The 23,391-nt window shown below is 43.8% G+C and overlaps 1 protein-coding gene across 2 annotated transcripts in view; it reads right to left on the bottom strand.

Moving 5' to 3' along the window:
- Window positions 1-23,391, bottom strand: part of TGFBR2 (transforming growth factor beta receptor 2) — a 90,831-nt gene that overhangs the window by 55,783 nt on the left and 11,657 nt on the right. Inside the window, exons 2-5 of one of the 2 annotated variants that reach the window (XM_007455937.1) lie at window positions 13,616-13,647; window positions 12,968-12,991; window positions 11,716-11,731; window positions 566-734 (exon numbers count right to left, since the gene is read on the bottom strand). In XM_007455937.1, the coding sequence (XP_007455999.1) occupies window positions 566-734; window positions 11,716-11,731; window positions 12,968-12,991; window positions 13,616-13,647 (241 nt within the window). The remainder of the gene's footprint in view (window positions 1-565; window positions 735-11,715; window positions 11,732-12,967; window positions 12,992-13,615; window positions 13,648-23,391) is intronic. The other variant, XM_007455936.1, reaches the window with a different exon arrangement.

Raw genomic sequence — 23,391 nt, forward strand, 5'->3', positions numbered from 1 at the left:
GAGGGGGAGGGGAGGGGAGGGAGGGGGTGGAGAGACCGAGGGAGAGAGGGAATCTGCTCCAAGAGGAAGATGTGGTCCTGCTCCCAGAGGAAGACGCAGTGTTTGGCCCAGCAGTGGTGTGAGGCACTGGCCAAGGCTTCTGACTAAGGAATAGGTTGTCTCCTGATGCCGAGTCACTTCCCCCATTTTTGACAAGTGCGTCCCTCTTGCAACAGCCCACCTTTCATCTCCACGAAACAGGACTGAGTTTGTGTCAGAAGAACAAAGCTCCTGGCGTCACTACGGGGATCCCAAGGGGACTCAATTAAATGACTAGTAAGTGGCAAATCCCTCTTCTTGACACAAGGAATGGTTTCCGGACTTATAAATAGTAAAGGCCCATGCGTGTATTTGAAAATGTATAGAGTATCTCTAGAAATTACACTGAACGACTGAAAAAGAGATGGTCTAAAGGGAAGGGAATGGGACAGATGTCGAAGTTTCGGGCACGGAGACACATGACTACGTACCACGAACGCACACTGCTTATAAAAGGGGAAAGAAAGGTGTTACAGGGCAACCTTACCAGACAGCCACGCAGACCTCTTGCGGCTTCTCACAGATGGCCGTGATGCTGCAGTTGCTCCAGCAGGACTTCTGGCTGTCACAGGTGGACAATCTCACATCACAGAATTTACACAACTGCGGCAACTTGACGGCACCATTGTCGTCAGTGACCATCACGTCACTGTTAACTGGGAGGGAAAAGAGATGCATTACATGGTTAACCAACATAATCAGCTGCCAGTGGATTCCTGATACGATGCAATTTCAAATGAACCTGGTGTCAGAAGAATGAACGCGGAGAAAGGCCACATAATGCCTCCACATCAGATGAGAATTCGGTAATGAAAGCCAGGGCAGGGTGGAGATGGTTGGGATGGAGGAGGTTTGGTAACTTCTTGCCTTTGTCAGTGAGCGTCATAAGGCACTCCTTCTACAAAATTCTCCTCAATCAACCCAGAGACAGAGCTTGCGTCGCCCCACTGCATGGTGCTGGGTGCTGGTGAGCGTACCCTTAAGGAAATTATAGTTTAGCTGGTGGATGGACACAAAAACAGACCAGGGCAGGGCAACCCAAAATAAAGAGAAGCACGGAAGACGTGGGAGCCAGACGAGAGTCACCACCTCGTGGGCAGAGAGGGGTCCCGAGGAGCAGAGCTGTAACATGAGGAAAGGGGGTTGGCCAGCTCGGAGGAGACCCTGGGGGTGAGGTGGGACTTTGCCATCGTTTTCCTGACCTACACCCGACAGAGCTATCCGGGCCTTCTTTGCAAGAGCCTGGCTCTGACTGCTTCCTGTTGCGTTGAGCCAACTCAGTTGATAAAGTGTGTCTCCTAGACACACACACACAGGTGAGGCCTGGAGTCCCACAGGTGAGTGCCAGCAAGTTCCATCTCAACCTCGGCAACCTCTCTGACCTCATCCCTCCCACCGCCACCAGCCTCCCTCTTATTCTTCACTCACTACCTTTTAAGACACACGGGCCTTTCCTGGAAGAAGCCAAGCTCCTGCCTTCCTCAGGCCTTTCCCTTGCTGTGCCCTTTGCCTGCCCTCTTGTCACCTTCCTGATCTCTGGTTAAATGTCACCTCTTCATCCTAAAGCAGCCCACAAGGAACCAACACAGGGTTTTGTTTGATCTTCTGCACAATCTCCATCACTCACTGGCTTCTGCTCCATCCACCAAAATGCAAGCTCCACCCACCAAAATGCAAGCTCCACGAGGCCTTCTCTGCCTTGTTTCCACACCGCTTCTCCAGGGCCAAGAAAAGGGGCTGTCACATACAAGACATCCAAACAAGCATACTGAATCAATGGTGACTAGCTAATACACGAAGGAATGAACACAAGAAGTTCACATCTGGCCTTGGCGCCAGGTGGGAAGGGACAGAGAGCTTCCTCCCTCCCCTTGGGGAAGTGTGATGATACACGCAATATTCACTCACGTTCACCAGTAACACACTGAAGACAAACTGTCCTTGGCAACACATATCTGCATGCTGAGAGGTGCTAAAAAGGTATAACACCCCTTCCCTCCTTTTTTCCTTCAATGAGATCCTTTTCCATTGGCAAGGGTGGCAACTAAAGGCATGAGTTTGGAGAGTGAGACCAGGCTATTGTCAACAAACGTGAACTCAAAGACACTTCTCTGCTAGACTAGGAAAGATTAAGCACCCAGACAGCAGGGGGCACTAGACCAGATTCCATCAGGAAGCTGGAGGGTGCCTCTCCCAGGGTCACCACTGGAAAGGCCTAAGCAAATCCTCCTCGTTCTCTCCTGTGTTAAGGATGCTCCAGCCTAAGTCCCGATGCACAGCTTCCAAGACCTCCCGTGGCCGCTCCCTTCCCGTGAATTCTAGTTTCTGTCACCGACACTTTGCCACGCAGACGTCTTTGTTGCTTGGGCATAGCACCTGTTTCCTGGGTCTCTAAAAATATAAACCTATATAAATTTAAGATTTGCTTTCTTGTGGCACATTAAATATAGAAGCAAAAAAATAAACCCATTCATCCCTCTCAGGCCTCAAGTTCATTTCAGGAAGTGTATTTTTAGGTGACAAACTATTTTGAAATTCTCAATGTCTCCCAAACCAAGAGCTCTAACTAAGCTTAGCTAAAAATACAGGCCACAATGCTCTCTGAGTCTTGTGTTCCATTTGGGACTAAGACAACAATGAATAAATATATATTTTCTACAATGGTTAGATTTGGATCCATTTGTGAAACAGCTAATTTAACCCTTCAGGCTTCCCTACAAGACATAGGCAAGGCAAAACAAAACAAAAAAAAGCTAGGCCATGTTCTGTTTATTTGATTTTTTTAATAGAGTAGTTTCAGACAAACATCTCTTTGCTGGTTAGAAAGTTGCTGTTTTTAAATATAAAATCAAGCCTCCAAGACTTGGAATTCAGCCTTCCAGCATTTTAGGAGTTTTTAGCCTCTATTAGTGGTTATCAACTTTGGGGCCATGCTGGAATCCATCACTTAGAGCGCTTAAAAAACTCAGGAGGCAGCCCCACCCCCCCGGACATGCTGATTTAATTATTCTGGAGAGTGGCCTGGGCACCAGGTCTTTTAGAAGCTGCTCAGACAATTCTCGATTCTCGCGTGCAACCAAGGCTGAGACCCTGACCTGGAATTAGTTGGAAATGACATAACTGGCACAAAACAAATCGGCACAAAAATACCCTCCCTGCCCCCAACACCCAAACACATATATAATGTATGTGACAGTGGTGGGGTAGCCCCTCAATAAAGCTGGAAGATGTTTCCTTGTGAAAAACACACACCTAAAGCCACGTGATTAGCACTTTGACACACTGCTGATGGAAAGGAGTCCTTCCCTGGGCTGGCAGATCCTTTTCTAACAGAAGCTAAGAAGTGTGACAAAAGTGGCAGAGTCAGGAGTGATGGGAGAGAAAAAAACCAGATGTGACTGGTGCTGGGAGCTGCAGTGGCAACCACAGATGTGTTGACAAGTATAAGTGCTTTAGATCTGATGCCTGCAAAACACAATCCACAGGGAAGAGACAAAAAAAGGGTCATCAAAAAAAAGAAAGAAGAAGAAAGAGGGGCCAGTAGGCTGCAGGGCTCAGGGGGCTGGGAGACAGGCAGATGCACAGCCCTGCTGCCAGATGGAGAGGCCAAAAAAGAGAAATCTCACGGCTGAATTCTGGGGAAAAGGCAAAAGGACAACTTGACTCACACTTGGAGGCACAGGCATGTGGAGGGAGGGGGACGTATACAACAGAACTTGTCCATATTAAGCACCTACTATGTGCTAGTCAAGGTGCTAAGTTATCACATAGAGCCTCCTGAGTACCCCGCGAGGGGGCCCCATTTTTCCTTTGTTACAGTAAAAGCTACCACTGCTAAGGTGAGCAGACTTTTTAGCTTGACCAGCTTTTTTTTTAATTGGAAAAGTTCAAAAGCCTTGACACAGGGCATAGTCACTGCCATGCCCCCACCCCCACCAGGCACTCCATACTAGCAGACCCAGGAGGCTCCTGATCTGGAGGATTCCACCAGCAAATAGCATCCAGGCTCCACTTAAGGCCAGTGTTGTCCTTTGTGAACAGGTGCAGTGGTGGGATAGAGAAAAGTGCAGGAGCATGGCTCCCTTCACCTTTACTGGGGGTCAGCTAATCTTGATAAAGGCTTTAAGTGCTCACTTTGGGGTGAGGGGACAGCGAGAAATGCATACAAGCTTTTGCTCGTGGTTTCAGAGGCTGGTTCACAGATTCCCTGAAAGCGCAAAGCCCCAGGTGAAGAATCTGAGGCCCCCACCCCGGAGTCCTCGCAGGTCACTGAGAACATGCTGGATAGTTCAAGGCTAATCAGAGTGGGGGGCAGAGCCAGTGGGGCAGAACGTGGCGGGGGGATGGTGATTCACTCCACTTACAACTGCCTCTTGTGCATTCCAGTCCACAGAAAAAGCTACTGTCATAGCAAACAACATCGTATGCTTAATACATAATTTTTGTGAAGCCGAAGGAATGAAGAGTTAATGCATGCACCTAAGTAGCCAGGGACAAAGATATTTCTCTAAACAATAGCGTAACAAACACCACCTAATGAACCCTATAGCCAACCCCAAACAATTTCAAAATTCCTTCCAACGCAGGTTTGAAAATTACTCTCTTAAGTGTCTTCAGTTAAGATGATCTCATATTAAGGTGTATTTTCCTGCCTAGGGACGCTGCGTGAGCAACTGACCATCCTTAGTGAATTTTCTACCTATAACAGGCAAATGAGCTCTTCGTAACGTTCTCCAGAATGAGAAGATCTCTCACCTGGAAAGCCAGCCAGTAAAGGAAGTGAATGAGGACAGCCTCCTCCAGCATATGACAGTATCACATGGCCCATCACATGTCACTTCTCTTCAAACAGACCCATGAGTAACAGCAAGACCTTCAGTCTAGATCACACTGCCTTCCTCATTTTAGGGCACATTTTCCCCAAACTTACTACCTAGAGACAGAGGTCCCGAGTCTTGAGAATAAGAACTAAGTAAATGCTTAGCTATGTCTATTTCTGGAATAGTACTACTGTCTTTGAAGGTCATAGATGAGCAGCCTAATAAAGGTTAGATTATCCCAGATAAATATTAGGAATTTTGCATACAAATTGTTACTCCATAACTTTGGAATGGTGTCTACTATTAGCTGAGCTATTAGGTAAAGTCTCAAAATTCCACATATAATCCCAAACACTTTGGCAGAAATGCATTCACGTATCTTTGAATTCCTGCATCTATCTACTGTTGTTTTATGGCATGTTTTGGGGGCATTTAGGAATTCATTTATTCCACAAACACCTGTGGATGTCTTGCTTTGTGCTATAAATTTCATAGCAGGATCATTAAAATTGATATAACCAAGTGCAGCATCTCAAAGAATAATCCACGGCAACTGGCAAACAAAACTCACTATGACTCAGAGCAGTGCTCCTCAGGTATTAACAAGCACACAGATCCCTTGGGAATATGTTAAACCCACTGGGGTATGTGTGTGGAGCGTACTGGCTCATGCAATGGTGGGGCTGGCAAGTCTGGAATTTCTAGTGCAGGCCAGCAAGCTGGAAACTCAGGCAGGAATCAGTGCTGCAGTTTTAAGGCAGAATTCCTTCTCCAGGAAACCTCAGTTCTTGCCTGTAAGACCTTCCAACTGATTGGAGGAGGCCCATTCACATTATTGAGGGTAATCTACTTTCTAGAAAGCCAACTGATTGTAGCTGTCAATCATCTACCTTCACAGCAACCCCCAGGTTCGTGTTTGACGAAAGAACAGGGCACTAGAGCCCTGCCAGGCACTCGCAGGTACCATCCAGGGTAGGACAGCGACTTTGTCCTCAGCTGGTGCCGATGCTGCCTGTCCATACTTTGGGCAGGAAGTTTGCGGAGAACCCAGTTTGTGGCTGGCCATGATTTCCCTTTCTCCACTCATTCTGGATCTAGCAAAATCGAATACCAATTCCTCCTCACCATTTTTCCAGGCATGGTCTCCTCTTATAGTTCTTTCCGTCTGCTCTTCTCTTGCTCCTGGCCTTGTAAACGATCGTGGACCCAGAGGCTCTGATCACCATAGGGGCCACAATGGAAAGACTTGTTCTCGGCAAGAAGGTTTTTAAGTGCAGTTGGCATTTCAGAGTCAAGACACAGAGGCAACCATCTGGCAGCCAGCCGCCATGGTCTGCGATGCTGGCAACAGACACCCATGGCCCCCGAGACCCGGTGGGACCAGTGTACTAGACTGTCACACGTGCCATCGCACCCAGAACAAAGCATCCAGTCAAACAACTCGCAGGACCCTTCATGACTCGTCATGAAAGAAAGCCATTCCCCAGCGAGTCAAATAAATTGGCTATCTGCTAAATACAAACAAAGAAAACAAAAAAAGACCCTCGTAATTAAGTCAAAGATAGTTTAGGAAGATTTCCCTTCTCTGAACTTCTATTGCATACTTGGAACTTCTAATACAAGGCGATACCTTATTAGTTTTTAAATTGTATTTTAACCCTCATCCCTTAAATAAGTATAAGTATATTGAAAGCAGGAAAGGAGGGGCTTTTCTCCAATGACAGTCCCCCAAAGTCTCTGGGAACCAGGATCAGTACTGGAGAAACCACCACTAAGGTCTTTGGGAGGCCAGAGTCTGGTTTTGAGAGGCACAAGAGGACAGAAAGGCATTTGATTGGGAACAGAGCATAGACCAGGAGAGGTTGAGCAGAATGGGGGATCTAAACAATCTAGGGGCAGGATCTCTGAAGACAGTGAATTCTTCAACAAACATGCATCCTGTTTTACAGATGGACAGAAGGTGAGGTACATGATGTCTGAGGTGTGTACGCAGATCATAGCATGGCTTGGCCAAAGCTGGATTTAGAACAGGCAAGAAGATAGACGAGGCATAAAAAATGTCCCAGCAGGAGCACAACAGGCAAGAACAGAATCCAATTTTGTCTATCTAATCTCATAATAGGACTATTCCCTTCTAAAAATGAACTGAAGAAACTCAATGCCTGGTTTAAAAACTTAAAAGTCAAGGGCTGGTGAATAAACCACTGAACCCTGACAGTTGTAGACCCTCTTAATAAAACTCCAGCCTAAATTCACTGTTATGTATGTAACTGTGAATGACCTGGAAAGGAGGCAGAGGTGTGTGTGTGAGTGTGAGAGTGTGTGTGTGCATTTATGCGTATAATTCCCCACCCTCTGTGACTTGTTCAACTGAGGGAACTTAGCTTTGAGGGTTTCTTTTTTTTAGCCTTTTTGGCTCATAAGTTTAACAGTTCACTATGGATGGTTTTAAGAAGAACTGTATAAACATAAATTTGTAGCAGATTAAGGAATTAAGGGATGTTTCAAAGGGATTAATTCAATACAGTACTTTAAATGGAAAACTTGATTGTTCCTTTTTTTAAAATTTATTTATTTATTTTTATTTTTGACTGTATTGGGTCTTCATTGCTGCACACGGGCTTTCTCTAGTTGCGGCAAGCGGGGGCTACTCTTCGTTGCAGTGTGCGGGCTTCTCATTGCAGCGGCTTCTCTTGTTGCAGAGCACGGGCTCTAGGCATGTGGGCTTCAGCAGTTGTGGCATGCGGGCTCAGTAGTTGTGGCTTGCGGGCTCTTGAGTACAGGCTCAGTAGTTGTGGCACACGGGCTTAGTTGCTCCGCGGCATATGGGATCTTCCCAGACCAGGGCTCAAACCCGTGTTCCCTGCATTGGCAGGCGGATTCTTAAGCACTGCGCCGCCAGGGAAGTTCCTTGATTGTGCCTTTGAACTAGGATTTTTAAATTTTGATTTACAAGGAAATATTAAAGGAGTTATATATAGTATAAAACAAGCTGTAACTGAATGGAAAAATAATTGCTTTTTCCAGTGACAAACATAAAATAACTGAGCAGGAGTTTCACCTGCATCTTCCCTAATTAACACTCCCCGGCCCCTCTAATTGCAAATAGCTTCCAAATAGGCATGCTCTGTTTTCTTACTTATCCCTGAATTTCTTGGATCACTAAGGAATGAAATGCAGTTTCAGTCCTCAAACAAGTTGTTGAATTTGCTTCTTTTTTTTTTTTTTTTTTTTTTTATTTCTTGGATCACTAAGGAATGAAATGCAGTTTCAGTCCTCAAACAAGTTGTTGAATTTGCTTTTTTTTTTTTTTTTTTTTTTGATATATGTCCCAGAATCAGGTCATATATCAGGTAACAAAACCCAAACATTTAAAATGATTCCTGCAGATGGAAATATCTATATTGTTGCCAGAGGCAGTATGTCAGAATACAGGCACTTCTGCCCTGTTCAAAGAGTTGAAACACTTTTAGCACTCTCAACTTTAATAGAGATCCTTCATCTTTAAAAGGGATCTCATGGATAAAACACCCTTCTGAGAGCTGGACAGAGGTGAGCAGTCTGCAACAAATACCACCATCCATACTTGCCAATTTTAGTTTATCATTGAGAAAGCTCATTTTAACAGTGCATTTATCTGGCAAATCCTAACTGTAGAGTTTTTGAAATGAGCCAAAACCCAAGAGCATGCAAGGCTGGGGCTAAGGAAAAGAGGAAACAAGTTGAAAAAATGAAGCCATATCAATGCACATAGGATAGTTCATCAAGTGAAGATTAGACTGTGGCGCTAATTCATAGTCTGTCAAAATCATAACTTTCCTGTTAGGAAGGGCTTTAAAATTGGCCCTTTACATAAAGTAACAGTAACTGAGAAAACAATTCTCCCTCAGTTGATATGACTTGGATGGTGGACTGTAGCAACAAGGAAAATAACCCAGAGATTATTGAAAATAAAAGATGATTAACTAACTCTCTTAGTGACAGTCAAAACAACATTGGTAAATAGTCTGATAGAGGCAAGATAATGAGCACAAGATTTATGGAGCATTGTCGCACTCCAATTCAGCTAAAATCATTTGTTACCAAAAATATTAGCCAACATAAACAAACATGCATTATTTATCTGCTCTGGAAGAGCCTTCAAATTAACCCTTTGTGGAAAGGTTGGACAGAATAGGGCATGGTTCTTTTTTCAAGATGCTTATGATCCTACAGGAAATAAAAAAACTTGCACAAAAATGATTTTTAGCAAAAGAACTTTGGAAACGGTTTACCCAAAGATATGCTTTTCCATTAAGTTATTTATTTAGGAATTAAACAGTACTGTAACTCAAAATGCTGAGGCAGCTGAATGCAAAATGCCAGAACTAATACAAAATCCGATAAGAAGGGATTTTTTAAAAGGTAGCAACTGTTTGAGAATCAGAAAAACAGGCATCTGGGTTGAGCCGTTTGCTTCAACTGAGCAAGGAATTTGGTCGGAATATCAATCTCCTGTGAGATCCAGCTTTACATTTCTAAATTTCTGTGGTGGTTTTTCCCTACCTCTCTTCCAAAATGGGCTGCAGTGTCCTGATGCAGGCCCGGTGCCGGAAAGGTTTTTCAATTACAGTTTTATGAAGTATGTGAAAATATCAGTCAAAGCAGATGATTCCCATATTTGTGATCTGGAAAAGGGCTGAAACACTACGGCACTCGGGAGAGATACTCCTTCAGATGGTGAGTCTCAGAGGCTTGGTTTCTGGCAACGAAGGAGCCTGGGGCTGGACCAGGCTGGGAGATGCTGCAGCCCAGCCAAGATCGCTACGCGGGGGTTGTGGGCGCGGACAGCCCCCAGATGTATCGTTTGGCTTAACTTCTCTTCTTTTTCAAAAGTGAACCAAGTTTGAAAATGAGGCAATGTCACATGAAAAGCTGGATTTCCAACTCCACTTAAGAAAATAAAAAGACTGGGCAACAGTAGGCAACATCATCCCATGACAACCATATCTGGCGGGGAGGGGTGGTGCCCCCTCCTTAAGTTGGCCTCATCCCTGCCGCTCCTCTGTGTCTCCTACCCCCTGCCCCTTTGGCCACCTGAGCGTACCATTAGTGAGTATTTAACATGTCCATTCAATTCTCTCTTCCCATATTAGAGGTCTCACAGGAATGTAAAAATTCATGATTAACTCTCTAATATGGATATTTTCCAATATGCATTTTATTCTCTAATGTGGATACTCACATTTCAGTTCAAGGAAGAGGAACATTTTCTCCTTTAGAAATCAGATCTGTGTGGGATACAACAACAATGATAATTTCTATTATCACCATTTATTGGATGCAAACCAAATGCTTAGTCCAGTGCTAAGTGCTGTAATGATTAGTTCATTTACTCATCACAAAGGCCATGTAATTTTGTCATCATCATTTTATAGATGATTAAGGGTCAAAGAGGTGAAATAACTTATGGAATGTCAATGAGAGACAGCCAAGGAGAGACAAAGCCACAGGTCATATGTGAGCCCTCAATCCTCCTGATATGAACAAGAAAGTAGAGATTCCCCTAGAGGTTTAAGAGCAGAGCTGTACACTCGTTCCAGCTGAAAGCAAAGACTGAGTGTGGCCACAGCTGGAGCTGAGGGGAGCAGGTAGGGGTGGGGGAGCAGTACGTTTCTCAGAAGACAGCTTTGGTTCTCTTCAATCACTTCACTTATTTTATTTTAGGATACGTCTATAATAAGGGCAGGTCAGTAAAGTCCAAGAGTTCTCAAGTCAAAGACTTGAGTGTGAGTTCAGGTCTGGGGGCCAGCCACTTAACTTCCTGGAACCTCCGTTTCTTGATCTATGAAACGGTACTTTTTAGGGTCAAGACAAAGAGAAAACATGCTTGACGTACATGTGAAAACTGTCTAGACGGTAAAAAGTGCCACACAAGCACTCCCTGGAGAGAAAAGGAACAGGGCAGGCAATGCTCTCTCTCCCAAAAGAAAATTACAGGAAAGGCAGGACAATGACAAGACAATTAAGAGTCTGGTAAATCTATTCCCACTTATCAATAGAATACAGCAGTTTGATGACTTCTAAGAAATCTTTCAGGACATTTGAGTAAACAGACAAACTGAAATATAATAACTTTTGTTACTGCGATGATCCAGAGCTTTCAAAGAGATAGAATGAAATCAGTCATTGTTACTGTAAAGTTCCCAGGAGTGCTTAGGGTCTTTAAACAACCCTTCTAGAACCAAATAACCTGGTTTTACAATATTGTTCATAACCAGCTTAGGTCTTGCAAATAGGCAATAAGTTGAGTTCTCCAATCCTCTGCTGACCCTTGCACAACATGCAACAGGCCAGAGCTGATCTGCTTTGGCTTTGCGACACCTAGTATGTTACCTGACAACGTGCTGATAAAATTAGTGAGTTTTGACACTCAGAGACGGGGAGGCAAGGAGGCGCCTTAAGACTCTGGAATTCTAACATATTGAAATAAGCTCATGTTTGGCTTTCTCTAAGAAAGAAAGAAAGGAAACAAAACTAAGACACTTAAATTCACAGCTGACCTGAAAACTGGAGGACACCGGCAGCAACTTTACTAGATTTTTAAGTGTCTAGTTAAGAAGGAATGCCATTCAGATGTATGGAAAGCAACAGTCCTTAATCTCTTCTCCTTGAGGCCATTTAGTCTCCTAAAAATTAATGAGGGGCTACTGCTCTCCGAGTCATACTGGAGAACTGTCCAGGCTGGAAGTGGAGAAAGCTCTAGATGACAGTCAGCTGGCTCCAGGCTCCAGGGCAGTCAGCCCCTCCTCTGCCAGTCAAATACTGGGTCGAACACAATGATTTTTAAGGTCCTTTTCATTTTTGAAAATATTCACAATTCCACCCCCAAAGTCATGAAAGCTGAGTAATTCAAACAGGTCCCAGCACTGACCTGGCACCCCTACTTAAATAGCATGAGATGCCATGATTCCGTTTATATAAGAAAAATGGCTTCAAGACTATCTTTTGTTTTGTTTCTCTGCTAATGAAGAAATCCACTCTGTGCCACTTCTCAGCACGCTGATGAAGGACCACGTCCCCGCTTCATGTGCACAGACTTAAACCTGATCAGGGCAGCTGACCCGTCTTCCAAGAACAAAACTACAGTGTCATTCGTGCATCATAAGGTTGGAAGGAAGGAAAATGCTGTCAGGTGACAGAGGATCACTTTCCATTCAGCCCCTATAGGCACTTCCTCTAACTTTACAGGGGATGTGGAGGAAATTCTGATTTAGAACAGACACTTTAACTGTAAAGTTTCAAACAACAACCTTCAGCATTAGAAACATCTATGGTTACCCTGGATCCATTCTCTGGGATCAGCTTGAATGATAACCATTAATAACAGGTATGGTTATACCAAAACAGCCTTTTGCTTGCTCAATGCCTTGATTACTTGTGACAAACAGTTAATGAAAGATCGGTATGACTGTTCCCATTTACAGAACAGGGAAGCGTTTAAATAACTAGCTGAGGCTGGCAGGCTGAGGCTGGCAGGCAGAGGCTGGCAGCTTCATGAGGGCAGGACTGTCACCTCTCTTGTTCCGGGACAGACAGCCTCAGCCCAGGTCGGCCACATACTAGGGGGTCCATAAATGTTGGCTGAGTTAAAAGGCCAAAATTCAAAATCAAGCTCCTGCCACGATGCCATCTATTTAAGGCTGATTCTCCCCAAAATGCAAATGAAGGAAAAGAAATACAGTCAATTTTAAGGAAATGAAAGTAAAAAGCACTCCTAGTCTCAGCATTATGTTAACAGGGACCCAATTCTAGAACTTGTGTGTAGGGGGTACTTTTAATGGATCAGGCGCAGCCGAACGACCCTTGACTCGCTGGCATAAGAAGAGCAAAAAGCTCGGGGAGATTCAGTTTGGTTTCTAAGATAACACGGCCCACTTCTAAACCTCCCCCTACATGTTGTTCAAGCAGAGGAAGTGAAACGAAAAAGAAACAAGTTTCAAGCATTGTTAATTAAGCCTTCAAGAAAGGACAACAAAGTGTAGGAAATCTGAAACAAAATCTGAGAATCTGCCCTTAAACTAGGCAACATGGCTTGTTTTCTCACAATGCAGCTGGATGAGAAAAGTGAGGTGGTCTCTGCCCTTCCTGGGCGTCACGTGTGGCTGTCATGACCTGACTGTTATTTGCAGTAAACAGTGTGAAGGGCTCTGGGGAGGTAAGTAGCTGAGATCTGTACTGATGCTATCTTCCAATGAGTGAGAAGTCAATAGCCCTCCCAGCCCTGACAGTCCCACTCACGCTGTTGAGAAGAGAAAGCAGCATTTACATGATGATGTTTGATTGTCAACAGGCTGCAGCAGGGCCAAGATAGATCCCAGCACTCATTTTATTTTATTTTACTTTTTAAATTTATTTTAACCAAGTCTGGTTGATTTACAATGTTGCATTCATTTCTGCTATATGGCAAAGTGACTGTTATATATATATATAAATTTTTTAAAATATTGTTTTCCATGATGGTTTACCACAGGATACTGAATATAGTTCCCTGTGCTATACAGTGGGACCTTGTTGTTTATCCATATTATGTATAATAGTTCGCATCTGCTCATCCTCAACTCCGCCCCCCCCCCCGGCATCTTTGATTTGCAGTCAAATAATCTCATTCATTAAACCTACCCAGTGCTGGAGTGAAGGCCAAGATGTGGAAAAAGCTACATAGCTCCAGAGGTGACCGAGAAAGTACCTTCTGACTCCATTTCACAGTCTCTTACCCATCTTAGTCCTATCTTTTTACCAACACCAATGGAGCTGTAGTCTGGCTCCATTTCTTGTGGAGTCCAATATAAAAACGTGTGTCTATAAATGTAAAAAGAGAAGTAAAGATGAGAGATGGTGGGCGTGGGGAGGTGACAAGCGGCCTCTAGTTTTAGGGCATTTGAACTTGATGTTCCCTCCAACCAGAACAGTCTTGCCCCAGACATCTGCCTTTTTCCGACAGGGGTGTGACAACCATCACTCTCTACTCACTTGTACACACGGACTTCATGCTCCAGAATCGTGAACTCTGCCTGGAACGTGGTAGTTGGTCCTCCATAAACACTTACTGTTTCCAGTTTTCTGTTTCCCTTAGTCTTCTAAAGTCAAGTTTCATATCCCTTCCTTAGGTTCCAAGAGAAACCTTCTACCCTCCTGATAAATTCCTCTCATTTGTAAAAAATTAATACGTATTTGCTGGAACAGGAATAAAAATATGCTCACAGAGGAAATAAGGGGAAAAGATGTATTGGACCCAGGCATGGAGGGTATAAAAAGTCATGGCAGAGTTTAAAGAAAATGAAAACCTCGAGGATTGGTTAGTCAACATTAGCTGTATAAAGAAGTCAGTTCAGAAGTCAAAGAGCGATAAACAACAAGGTCCTACTGTACAGAATGGGGAACTATATTTGACATCCTGTGATAAACCATAATGGAAAAGAATATGAAAAAAATGTATATATATATATGTATAACTGAATCACTTTGTTGTACAGAAATAACACAACATTGTAAATCAACTACACTTGAATAAAATTTTTTTTTAATTATTTTTGGCTGCATTGGGTCTCCGTTGCTGTGCGTGGGCTTTCTCTAGTTGCAGCGAGCAGGGGCTACTCTTTGTTGCAGTACGTGGGCTTCTCATTGCGGTGGCTTCTCTTGTTGCAGAGCACAGGTTCTAGGTACGCGGGCTTCAGTAGCTGTGCCACGCGGGCTCAGTAGTTGTGGCGCATGGGCTCTAGAGCACAGGCTCAGTAGTTGTGGCACGTGGGTTTAGTTGCTCCGCAGCTCATGGGATCTTCCCAGACCGGGGCTCGAACCTGTGTCCCCTACATTGGCAGGCAGATTCTTGACCATTGTGCCACAGGGAAGTCCCTTCAATAACATTTTTTAAAAAGGAGTCGGGGCTTCCCTGGTGGCGCAGTGGTTGAGAGTCCGCCTGCCGATGCAGGGGACAGGGTTCGTGCCCCGGTTCGGGAAGATCCCACATGCCGCGGAGCGGCTGGGCCCATGAGCCATGGCCAGTGAGCCTGCGCGTCTGGAGCCTGTGCTCCGTAATGGGAGAGGCCACAACAGTGAGAGGCCCGCATAACGCAAGGAAAAAAAAAAAAGGGAGTCAAAGAGAGTTTCTTTCCCAGGAAGAGCTTACTCACAAAGGTGGAGGACCAGGGGCAGCCACGAGAAGGTGCTTTTTTCCGACGCACTGTTCTGAAGTTCAAGGACGTTATACGGGGCTGCACTGTGTAACCTGGTGCCAGGAGCACACACAGCTGCTAACATTTTGATTTAAATTAACTAAAGTTAAATAAAATCACATCTCCAGTTTCAAGCAGCACTAGCCATTTTCAAAGGCTTAGTAGTCGCATGTGGCCAGGCTAGATTTAGAACATTTTTCATCACAGCAGCAAGGTCAACTGGACAACACTGATCTAAAGAAATCCAAAAAAACCCTGGGTTCCTCAGCTTCCAAGGAGCTCTGAAATCAAAGGCTTCAAGGGATATGGACGGAGAAGCAGGGCAGAACTGGAAAAGAAGTCCCCCAGGAGAGATGTGTATACTGGCTAAGATGTCCTTGGAAATTAAAGCTCGATCCTGACTCTCCTGATTTCATAAGGAATGTGTTTTACATTAAACGATTGGCCATCTGCAGTATTATAACTGAGGAAGGGACAGAAGACAGTCAGGGATAGGGACTAGAGTTCCAGAGTAAACCCATAAGTTGTGAGTGGCAGCGCAGAAGGCTCCAGAAGTGAGAAAAAAATGGACCAAACTAGGTTTGCAACAAGCTGGCACCTGGGAGGGCTCAAGTCAGCTGGCGCCACCTCTCAAGATGCAAATCCCTCTACCCAGGACAATACACTGCTCACAAAATAAGGCCCATCTGACTCCTAAGGTACCAAACAGTTCTTATTAAACCCCATTTCAATGGCTGGAACCAAATGCAGAGCGAGGCACACAGATCATGTTTCCATTCAAAGCCCACATAAGCCTACAGCAAGGAAATGAACATTTCAGGAAAAATACTGGCCTTTTTTTTTTTTTTTCCAAGGTTTTTGGGAGGGTGTAAGTCACAGCACGCCAAATAAGGGTGAGTTCCCAGAAGAACACAGCAGAGAGGTGACCAAGCCGGGAGAATTTATTCACAGGGGAAAAATCCGAGTGCCCTCTGGGAAGCCACTTCCACTGGACGCTTTTGAAGGAAGCTGAACCCAATGAAAAGCATTCCTTCAGAGCAAGTTTTCTCCCCGAGATTTCTACCTGCCTCTTTAACTTCTCTACCTGGTTTTCCAGCAGGAGTGGTTTATAATCCCTACCTCTCCATGGGCAGAGACCTTAAGCATATTTTTCTCCTGCAAGACAACACTATTTGTCCAGCCCTTCAAAGATTAAAACTAAAAACACAGATAATAAAAGAGGGTATTATAATTAGAGTGTATTGAAAAGAGGGTATTATAATTAGAGTGTATTGCTATTGAGTATTTCCATAAACATTAGGATATCATGGATCCAGGACAGAGACAGTCTCTAATTCCAAAGGACAGGAATGGAAAGGTACAAATAATTCAATCTGTTCCCCTAAGAAATGACCTGATTATCCTCACTGGAAGACTTGAGGAGAATGGGAATTTCAAGGATATGACTGTCCTGTCCATTAAGGTAGCCAACAGCCCCATGTGGCTATTTACATTTAAGTTAATTGAAATAAAATAACATAATTCAGTTCCTTAGTTGCACCTGCCACATTTCAAGCCACATGTGGCTAATGGTACCCATGGTGGGCAGTGCAGATATAAGATCCGGTCACCACTGCAGAAGGTTCTACCAAACAGTGCTGCTCACCAAGACAGCTAAATAATTCGTCCCAGTAACATCATGGAAATTATGAATTAAAAGCTCCCCGAATACCACGTTTCTGAGCTATTGGCATCCTTCTCTAGTGAATTCCTTGCAGAGGTTTATGTATATTGTACAATCAAACCAACCTCCCCGGGCTCAGGCCCATTCAAATGGCATCAGATATAATAAAATGATTCCATTGAGGCTCTCCTCAGTTCAAACTCTAAATTCTTTAGATTTCTAAGAGTATGAAGCGTATGTTTGAGTTACCCGTGGTGCGGACATGCCAGGAAAATATCTATGAGTGAGAGCTGGTAAAAGAAAGTGCTCCCTTGGAATTAATGAATCTGTGCCCTTGTTTGTTTTTTCACACCATATTTCAGAGGAGTCACCAGGCTGTGCGTGGAATGAGGTCTAGATGGAACCTAAGGATAGGTGGGGATACCAAAGCTTCTGGGACTTTTAAGAGCTTCCCTATATATCTTTTGAGGTGCAATGAAGGAACTACTGTTTTAAAAAATCATGAAGTGTTTGGGGAAGGGAAGGATTGGGAGTTTGGAGTTAGCAGAGGCAAACCATTACGTATAGAATGGATAGACAACAACGTCCTACTGTATAGCACAGGGAACTATATTCAATACCCTGTGATAAACCATAATGAAAAAGAATATAAAAAATAATATGTACATGATAACTGAATCGCTCTGCTGTGTAGCAGAAATTACACAACACTGTATATCAACTATACTTCAATAAAATTTTTAAAAATATATTTTTAAAAAAAATCATGAAATGCTACTGCTGGTGGAACCCTAGCCCCACCATGGGGTCAGAAATAAGGGTCCAGGAGCTGACTTGATGCGTAGGGAGGTTGTGACGGGCTCCCCTGCCTTTTGCTTATTGCAGAAGCATGATGGGAAAAGAAGAAAGGGGTCCACTGCCTGAACATCACACACTCCTGGCCTTGCAATGGTTTTAGGATGACATGCCCCTGCTTATGATTTGCTAGTGACCGGAGAATTAAGCCTAAACAACATGGCCTGGCATTGAAGGCCCCCATAATCTGATTATCTTTCTGCTAAAAAACCCATTATCAGAAACCCTTTGATATGTTAACGCCTTCTGCCTTCCTCACCCCTGGCATTTCTACCTTCTCCCAAGATCTACTTGTGCAAGGCCAAGGGATCACCCCCAAGGTGCCTGCCCAGGCCCCAGAAAGAGTTCAGTGCCTCTGCCAGCAGCTGTGAGCTTGACTGTGACCAGGAGAATGGCTTCTCCAAGGAGGCCTGGTGTCCACAGCAGGATGATGCCCACTTTGGCTGCCGTCGGGGAGCTGGAGGATGGCCTCTGTGTGTTCGGTGGGCACACATCACAGGCAGGCGCCTTCCCAGCTTCCCCTGTTTCCTTGCAGCAAACGCAGAAGCGTGACCCTGGCTAACAAATGGACAGTGGTGCCGCTGAGTGGTACTCAGCCCTTCAGACGCAGGTCAACCATTTCCCCCTTTGGAAGGTCATCAATCTCCAACCCAACCCAGAGAGTTCTGCCTCCTTTGGCCTTGACTTTTAACCACCTTTATGGTGAGGTAGGCCTGTATTTACCCCACTCTGCAGGTGAGTTTCCAGAAGTAAAGGGATTTTGATTCTCCTACAGCTCTATAACAAAATCTTGCTTTAGTTATACAGGATTTAAAGTCAGAAGATGTGAGCTTTTGAACCTAAAAAATGGTACTTCTTTGCTAGGAGACATCAAGTAAGTCCCTTGGTCAAATTCTCCATTTGTAACCTAGCTGAGTGGGTTCCACATGAGAATCATCTGGGGATCTTTTGAAACAATACTGATGCCAGGGCCCGACCCCAGGGCAAATGAATCGGAACTTTTAGGGGTTTGGCTCAGGCATCTAAAAGCTCCTTAGATGATTCTAATGTGCAGCCAGAATTAAAAAGATAAATACCGTTCAGGGAGGATTTATTCTATATGGAATGAAGAACTCAGTGGGGACAAACTTAGGGCGTAGAGACGGAGGCATGGCAGTACCGGACAGAGGTGCCCGGACTACCAGCCATGTTTCCCCACTTGGCCTGCTGTTAGGAAAATCACAGACTGCATTAATACTGTACCTTATTATAAATGTATACAGGTAGGGTCAAGTCCAACCCAAGCAACCTTATGTGACTCATAAAAAATCTTTTTGGGATGAGGCACGAATCATAAACACAATGGCCCCAAGGCATTCGTTTGCTATTGTACAAATTCCTTCCAGGAAGATCATTTTTAGATTAATTTTTAAGCACAGATTTTACAATTTACTACCATTTAAAGGGTGGAAATCCTCTGCCAATCACCAAGGGGACAATAAGCTTAAAGGAAGGTCTGTTTGAAAGATCTGAGGAGCAGGCTTCCTGAGAAAGCTGAATTTCTCAAGTGTTCTGACCCCATGAGGCAAAATGAATAGCAAGTTCAAGGAGACAAACGTGAGAAAGTTTATCTCCCTTTACAGAAACTAGCAAAGGAGTTAATAAGATACACAGTTCCTTAGATCAGAGTTAACAGTTGTAGATAAGCTTTTCCTTCAGAAAATCACAAAGCTAAGTAGATAAAACACACCAAAAAAGATAAGTTTTAAGTCAATATGTTCCTGCAATGTAATTTCTCTTCCTAGTCTGTGATGTTTTTCTTTTTCATTCTATTTAAACAAACATATATTGAGCAGCATCTATATGATAGGTCTAAAGAAGGATCATTTCTGAAATGTTCAAAATGTGAGTATTTTCCTTAGTACAATTACATTTGCATTCACAGGAATCAGTATGTAAAAACAATAATTTTTAAAAGGATTATATAAAAGGTATTATTCCAGAGGATTTACTACAAAATCCCTTTAAAAAAGAAAGTGCATAAAAGGTAACACTGAAATGTATTATAGTTTGAAGACAATCTCTCCAATTTTAATATAAATTCATGAACCCAGTCATTATGTAAAGAAGCTCATCTGTTCTAGGAAACATTCACTGAGGAGGAAGGATCAGAATGATCTGTGGTCCTGAGTCCAGGAAGTCATCCTGATGGATCTGGTGGGGGAGAAAAAGAGGTCCATCTGACAGACGGGGTTGCTTTAATGCGTTTCCTTAACCGAAATTAATTAAAACAACAACAAAACCCAACTTCTTTTTCTATGTTGTGGGGAAAATAACATTTATATAGAGCACGGTGCAGGAAGCAGGAATCTAAATTAGCTTTTCGTGCTGGCAGCCTGAATAATGCTTCTGCCAAGAGGTCATTTTTTTTACCAAATCCTTTCAAAATGTCACAGTCACAGGCACAGTCTTCGCTACTCCTCAAGGTATAACTTCTTTAATATCAAAGCAATTTGACTAAACATTACATCGTGTTCTGCCAGTCTAAACAATCCTGTTGTTCCCTCCATCTTTTTCAGACACCTATCTTTAAGAAGATCTGTGAAGGAACCCCAGACAGTCCTTGACCTCTGGGCCTTCCTACATAAAGACCCCCATATCCCTGACCATGTCATGCACCTCGAAGCTCTGGGGAAGAGCAAACCTACAGGACTGGGGCAATGGCCACAGGTTTTTATAAATGGCAACATCTGCCTCCTGACAATGGTGACATGACCCTCAGAAAGCAGACCGCATGGTGTTTAAAAGAGAAACTGTCCCCACAAGAAAAGGGGAAAAAGAAAATGACTCAAGACATAGTCTGAACTCCAGTAAGACTGGTGGACAAAACCCTCAAAGAAATGTCTGGCAGAAGGTAATGCTCCAGTCCTAAATGCGGCTTCTCAGGTTCAAGGCAAAACAACAAGGCTTCTGATGCCAACCCTTCCATCCCCTCTTTTGCAATTCAGTTACGGAAACATAAAAACACAATGGGACCAGAGTTTTGATCTTATATTTACTTAGAAATTAAGCGGGGAGGGAATACAATGACTAAAAACAGTAAAATGATGAAAAGAAAAATGATACTTTATGATGCCTCGGGTGGTTTCACCTTTCTGGGCCTCCGTTTCCATGTATGTCAAATGGGATTACTAGACTCATCTCAGAGGGTTGTTTCCAAGGTTACAGGTGACAGGCAAGGGAAAGTGTTTTACAGATAACAAAGCACTCTATGAACGTATGGGATTATTAAAAAACTATTATAATCAGACATGGTCAATATGTTTACTTCAAAGTTATCTGACTAGATTTTTTCCACTGGTGTTCTTTCCCCCATCAGTCTCAATTATAGTAAAGTTATTCAAATCACTTCTCTTTTCTGTTTCCCTGGCACTAGTTTTCCATCTGCCTGGACAAGTAAGTAAACGACTAGTTTTACAACATTTGTTGTGCTTTTAATTTTCATTTAACAGCTATTTTAACAATGAAAGACACAGTATACATTCCCAAGAGATACGCACCAGAGGGTGGTTGGCAGAAACGTTCGCTGAAATAGGGTCCTTCCACTGCAGCCCTGGTCACTGCTGATAAAAGGCACGCAAGCCCATAGTGTCCTGAGGTTTATGTGGCTGCTTTCAACCACCACAATCCTCAACTATCCACCCTCATCTCTTGGTTTTCTTATAACTTCAAGACTCTTCAACTGAGAAAGCATGATGGCCATGTCTGCTTCCATGGGCTTCTTGTGTAACCTGGGAAGATGATTTAAGAAAAGTGCCAAGACTTTTCAGGGGCTTGCTCCAAACACTCCCCTAAACATAAATTATTTTAGAGTATGGGTCATCATCAAAACAGACCATTGTGTCAGAGGTCAGGTATTGTCTGGGGCTTCATTTTCCAGAACCTAAAGCTAAATGTATAAATAAAGACATACAGAGAAGAACAAAACTGCTTTGACTGGCAGAACACAAGTAACATAGACACCTAACATTCAGTCCATTGCTTTTACACAAAAGAAAAGCAAAGCCAATAGGCTTAGAGCAGAGGGGGTTCAAGTTCGTTGGAGCTCCAACAGTTATTCAAGAAGTAACCACGGAACTGTTAAGAAACCAGATTCCCTCCTGGGCCCTGAAGACACGAGAAGCATTTCATTCACAAACTGGTAACAGCAAACACTCTTGAGTTTGACAAACTGCTTTGCAAAGTGCTGAATAAATATAAGTGATTCTATAATTGCCACAAACATCCCCACCAACACCACCATCAAAATCTTGGAAGATTCATGTTTTCAACAGTTTTGAGAGCTCACCAACAGTACATCAAATTAAAAGTATTCTCTGCCGACACAGATGTAGAGAACAAACGTATAGACACGAAGGGGGCAAAGTGGTAGGGTGGGGGTGGGGGTGGGATGAATTGGGAGATTGGGACTGACATGTATACACTGATGTGTGTAAAATAGATAACTAATAAGAACCTGCTGTATAAAAAAAAATTAATAAAATAAAATTCAAAAAAAACGTATTCTCTGCCTAGTCAGTGCCACAGAAATATTAAGACACAAATTTCTTATTTCACCTCCTTTTCCCCCATGGATAAAGCAGAGAGGGCATTGCTAATGCATGTCTACATAATTTTATCAAGTCTGCCCCAGAATTTCCACAGAGGAGGGTTCAGGGGTGATGACTCAGCTGGAAAGGAGGGGAGACGTGTCTGGAAGCTGTGCTGACCCAGGAAGCACACTAGCGATGGAGCCTAGACAGCAGGGGGCTGTGGAGACCACAGTGATGGAGGTGCTGAGACCTTCCAGGCCTTCTTTGGAGACCCATCCGTATTTAGCGCCCATCTAAGGCAGCCTTCCTACCTAAGTCTCCTGAGCATGTGCTGTTTTACCAGGGCTTTCCCAAAAGTGCAACCAGGAGTCCCCCTGTATGTGGGATGTTTTGCATCAGGCAGGTGGAAAGATGTCTTCAGCCGCTCTCCACTGCCCCAATACCCCTCTATTCAACGGCCCCTTCTCCAGCCATCCCAACACAGGAGATAACCTATGAGTCAGAAAATGAAAGGCAGGACTGGCAATAAAAACCCAAACAACAAACAAACAAACAAAAAAACCGCCCTAAGTCAGGTGGTATGATTTGCTTTCTGACTTTTCCTGGCCTCTGTGGTCATAACACGTTAAGCCCTCTAAAAGATGCACACAAGAACATAAATGAATCAAAGGCAGGCTGTGATGGATGGAAAAACAACAGCCCTCCACACCCCCAGACTGCAGCTCCCCTGAATTCACAGAAAATAAAGGCTGAACACACAGAAAACCTCTACTGTAAAGAACAACTTACACACATCAGAACGTCTGAGATTTCCCACAAGCCCATGGTTCTCTCACACACCACCACACATGGCTATAAATCACAAAGCCCTTGACAACACACTTGGGGGAAAGGCAGGCAGTCTAGCAAAAAAAAAAAAAAAAAATCTTGTCACCGCCATGTTGGATTTATAAGCACTGTCCCTGGCCTTTAAAAGCAATGAATTCCAAACAGCAACAATCTTTTAGTGACAATGCATGCTGAGCGCCAGGGAAGAATCAGACAGACTGTTCTCCCTCAAAGAGCTTTCCTTCTAGGAAGGGAGTTAAAACACACACATGTCCAGCCACAGGGAGCTTCCCACCAGGGCCACCCGAGAGGAAGCCAGGCCTGATGGAGAGGCTGTGAAGGGGAGAAATAGGACAAATCCA

Source organism: Lipotes vexillifer, unplaced genomic scaffold (genome assembly GCF_000442215.2).
Source record: "Lipotes vexillifer unplaced genomic scaffold, Lipotes_vexillifer_v1.1 scaffold1221, whole genome shotgun sequence".
In the NCBI taxonomy this organism is placed as follows: Eukaryota; Metazoa; Chordata; class Mammalia; order Artiodactyla; family Lipotidae; genus Lipotes; species Lipotes vexillifer.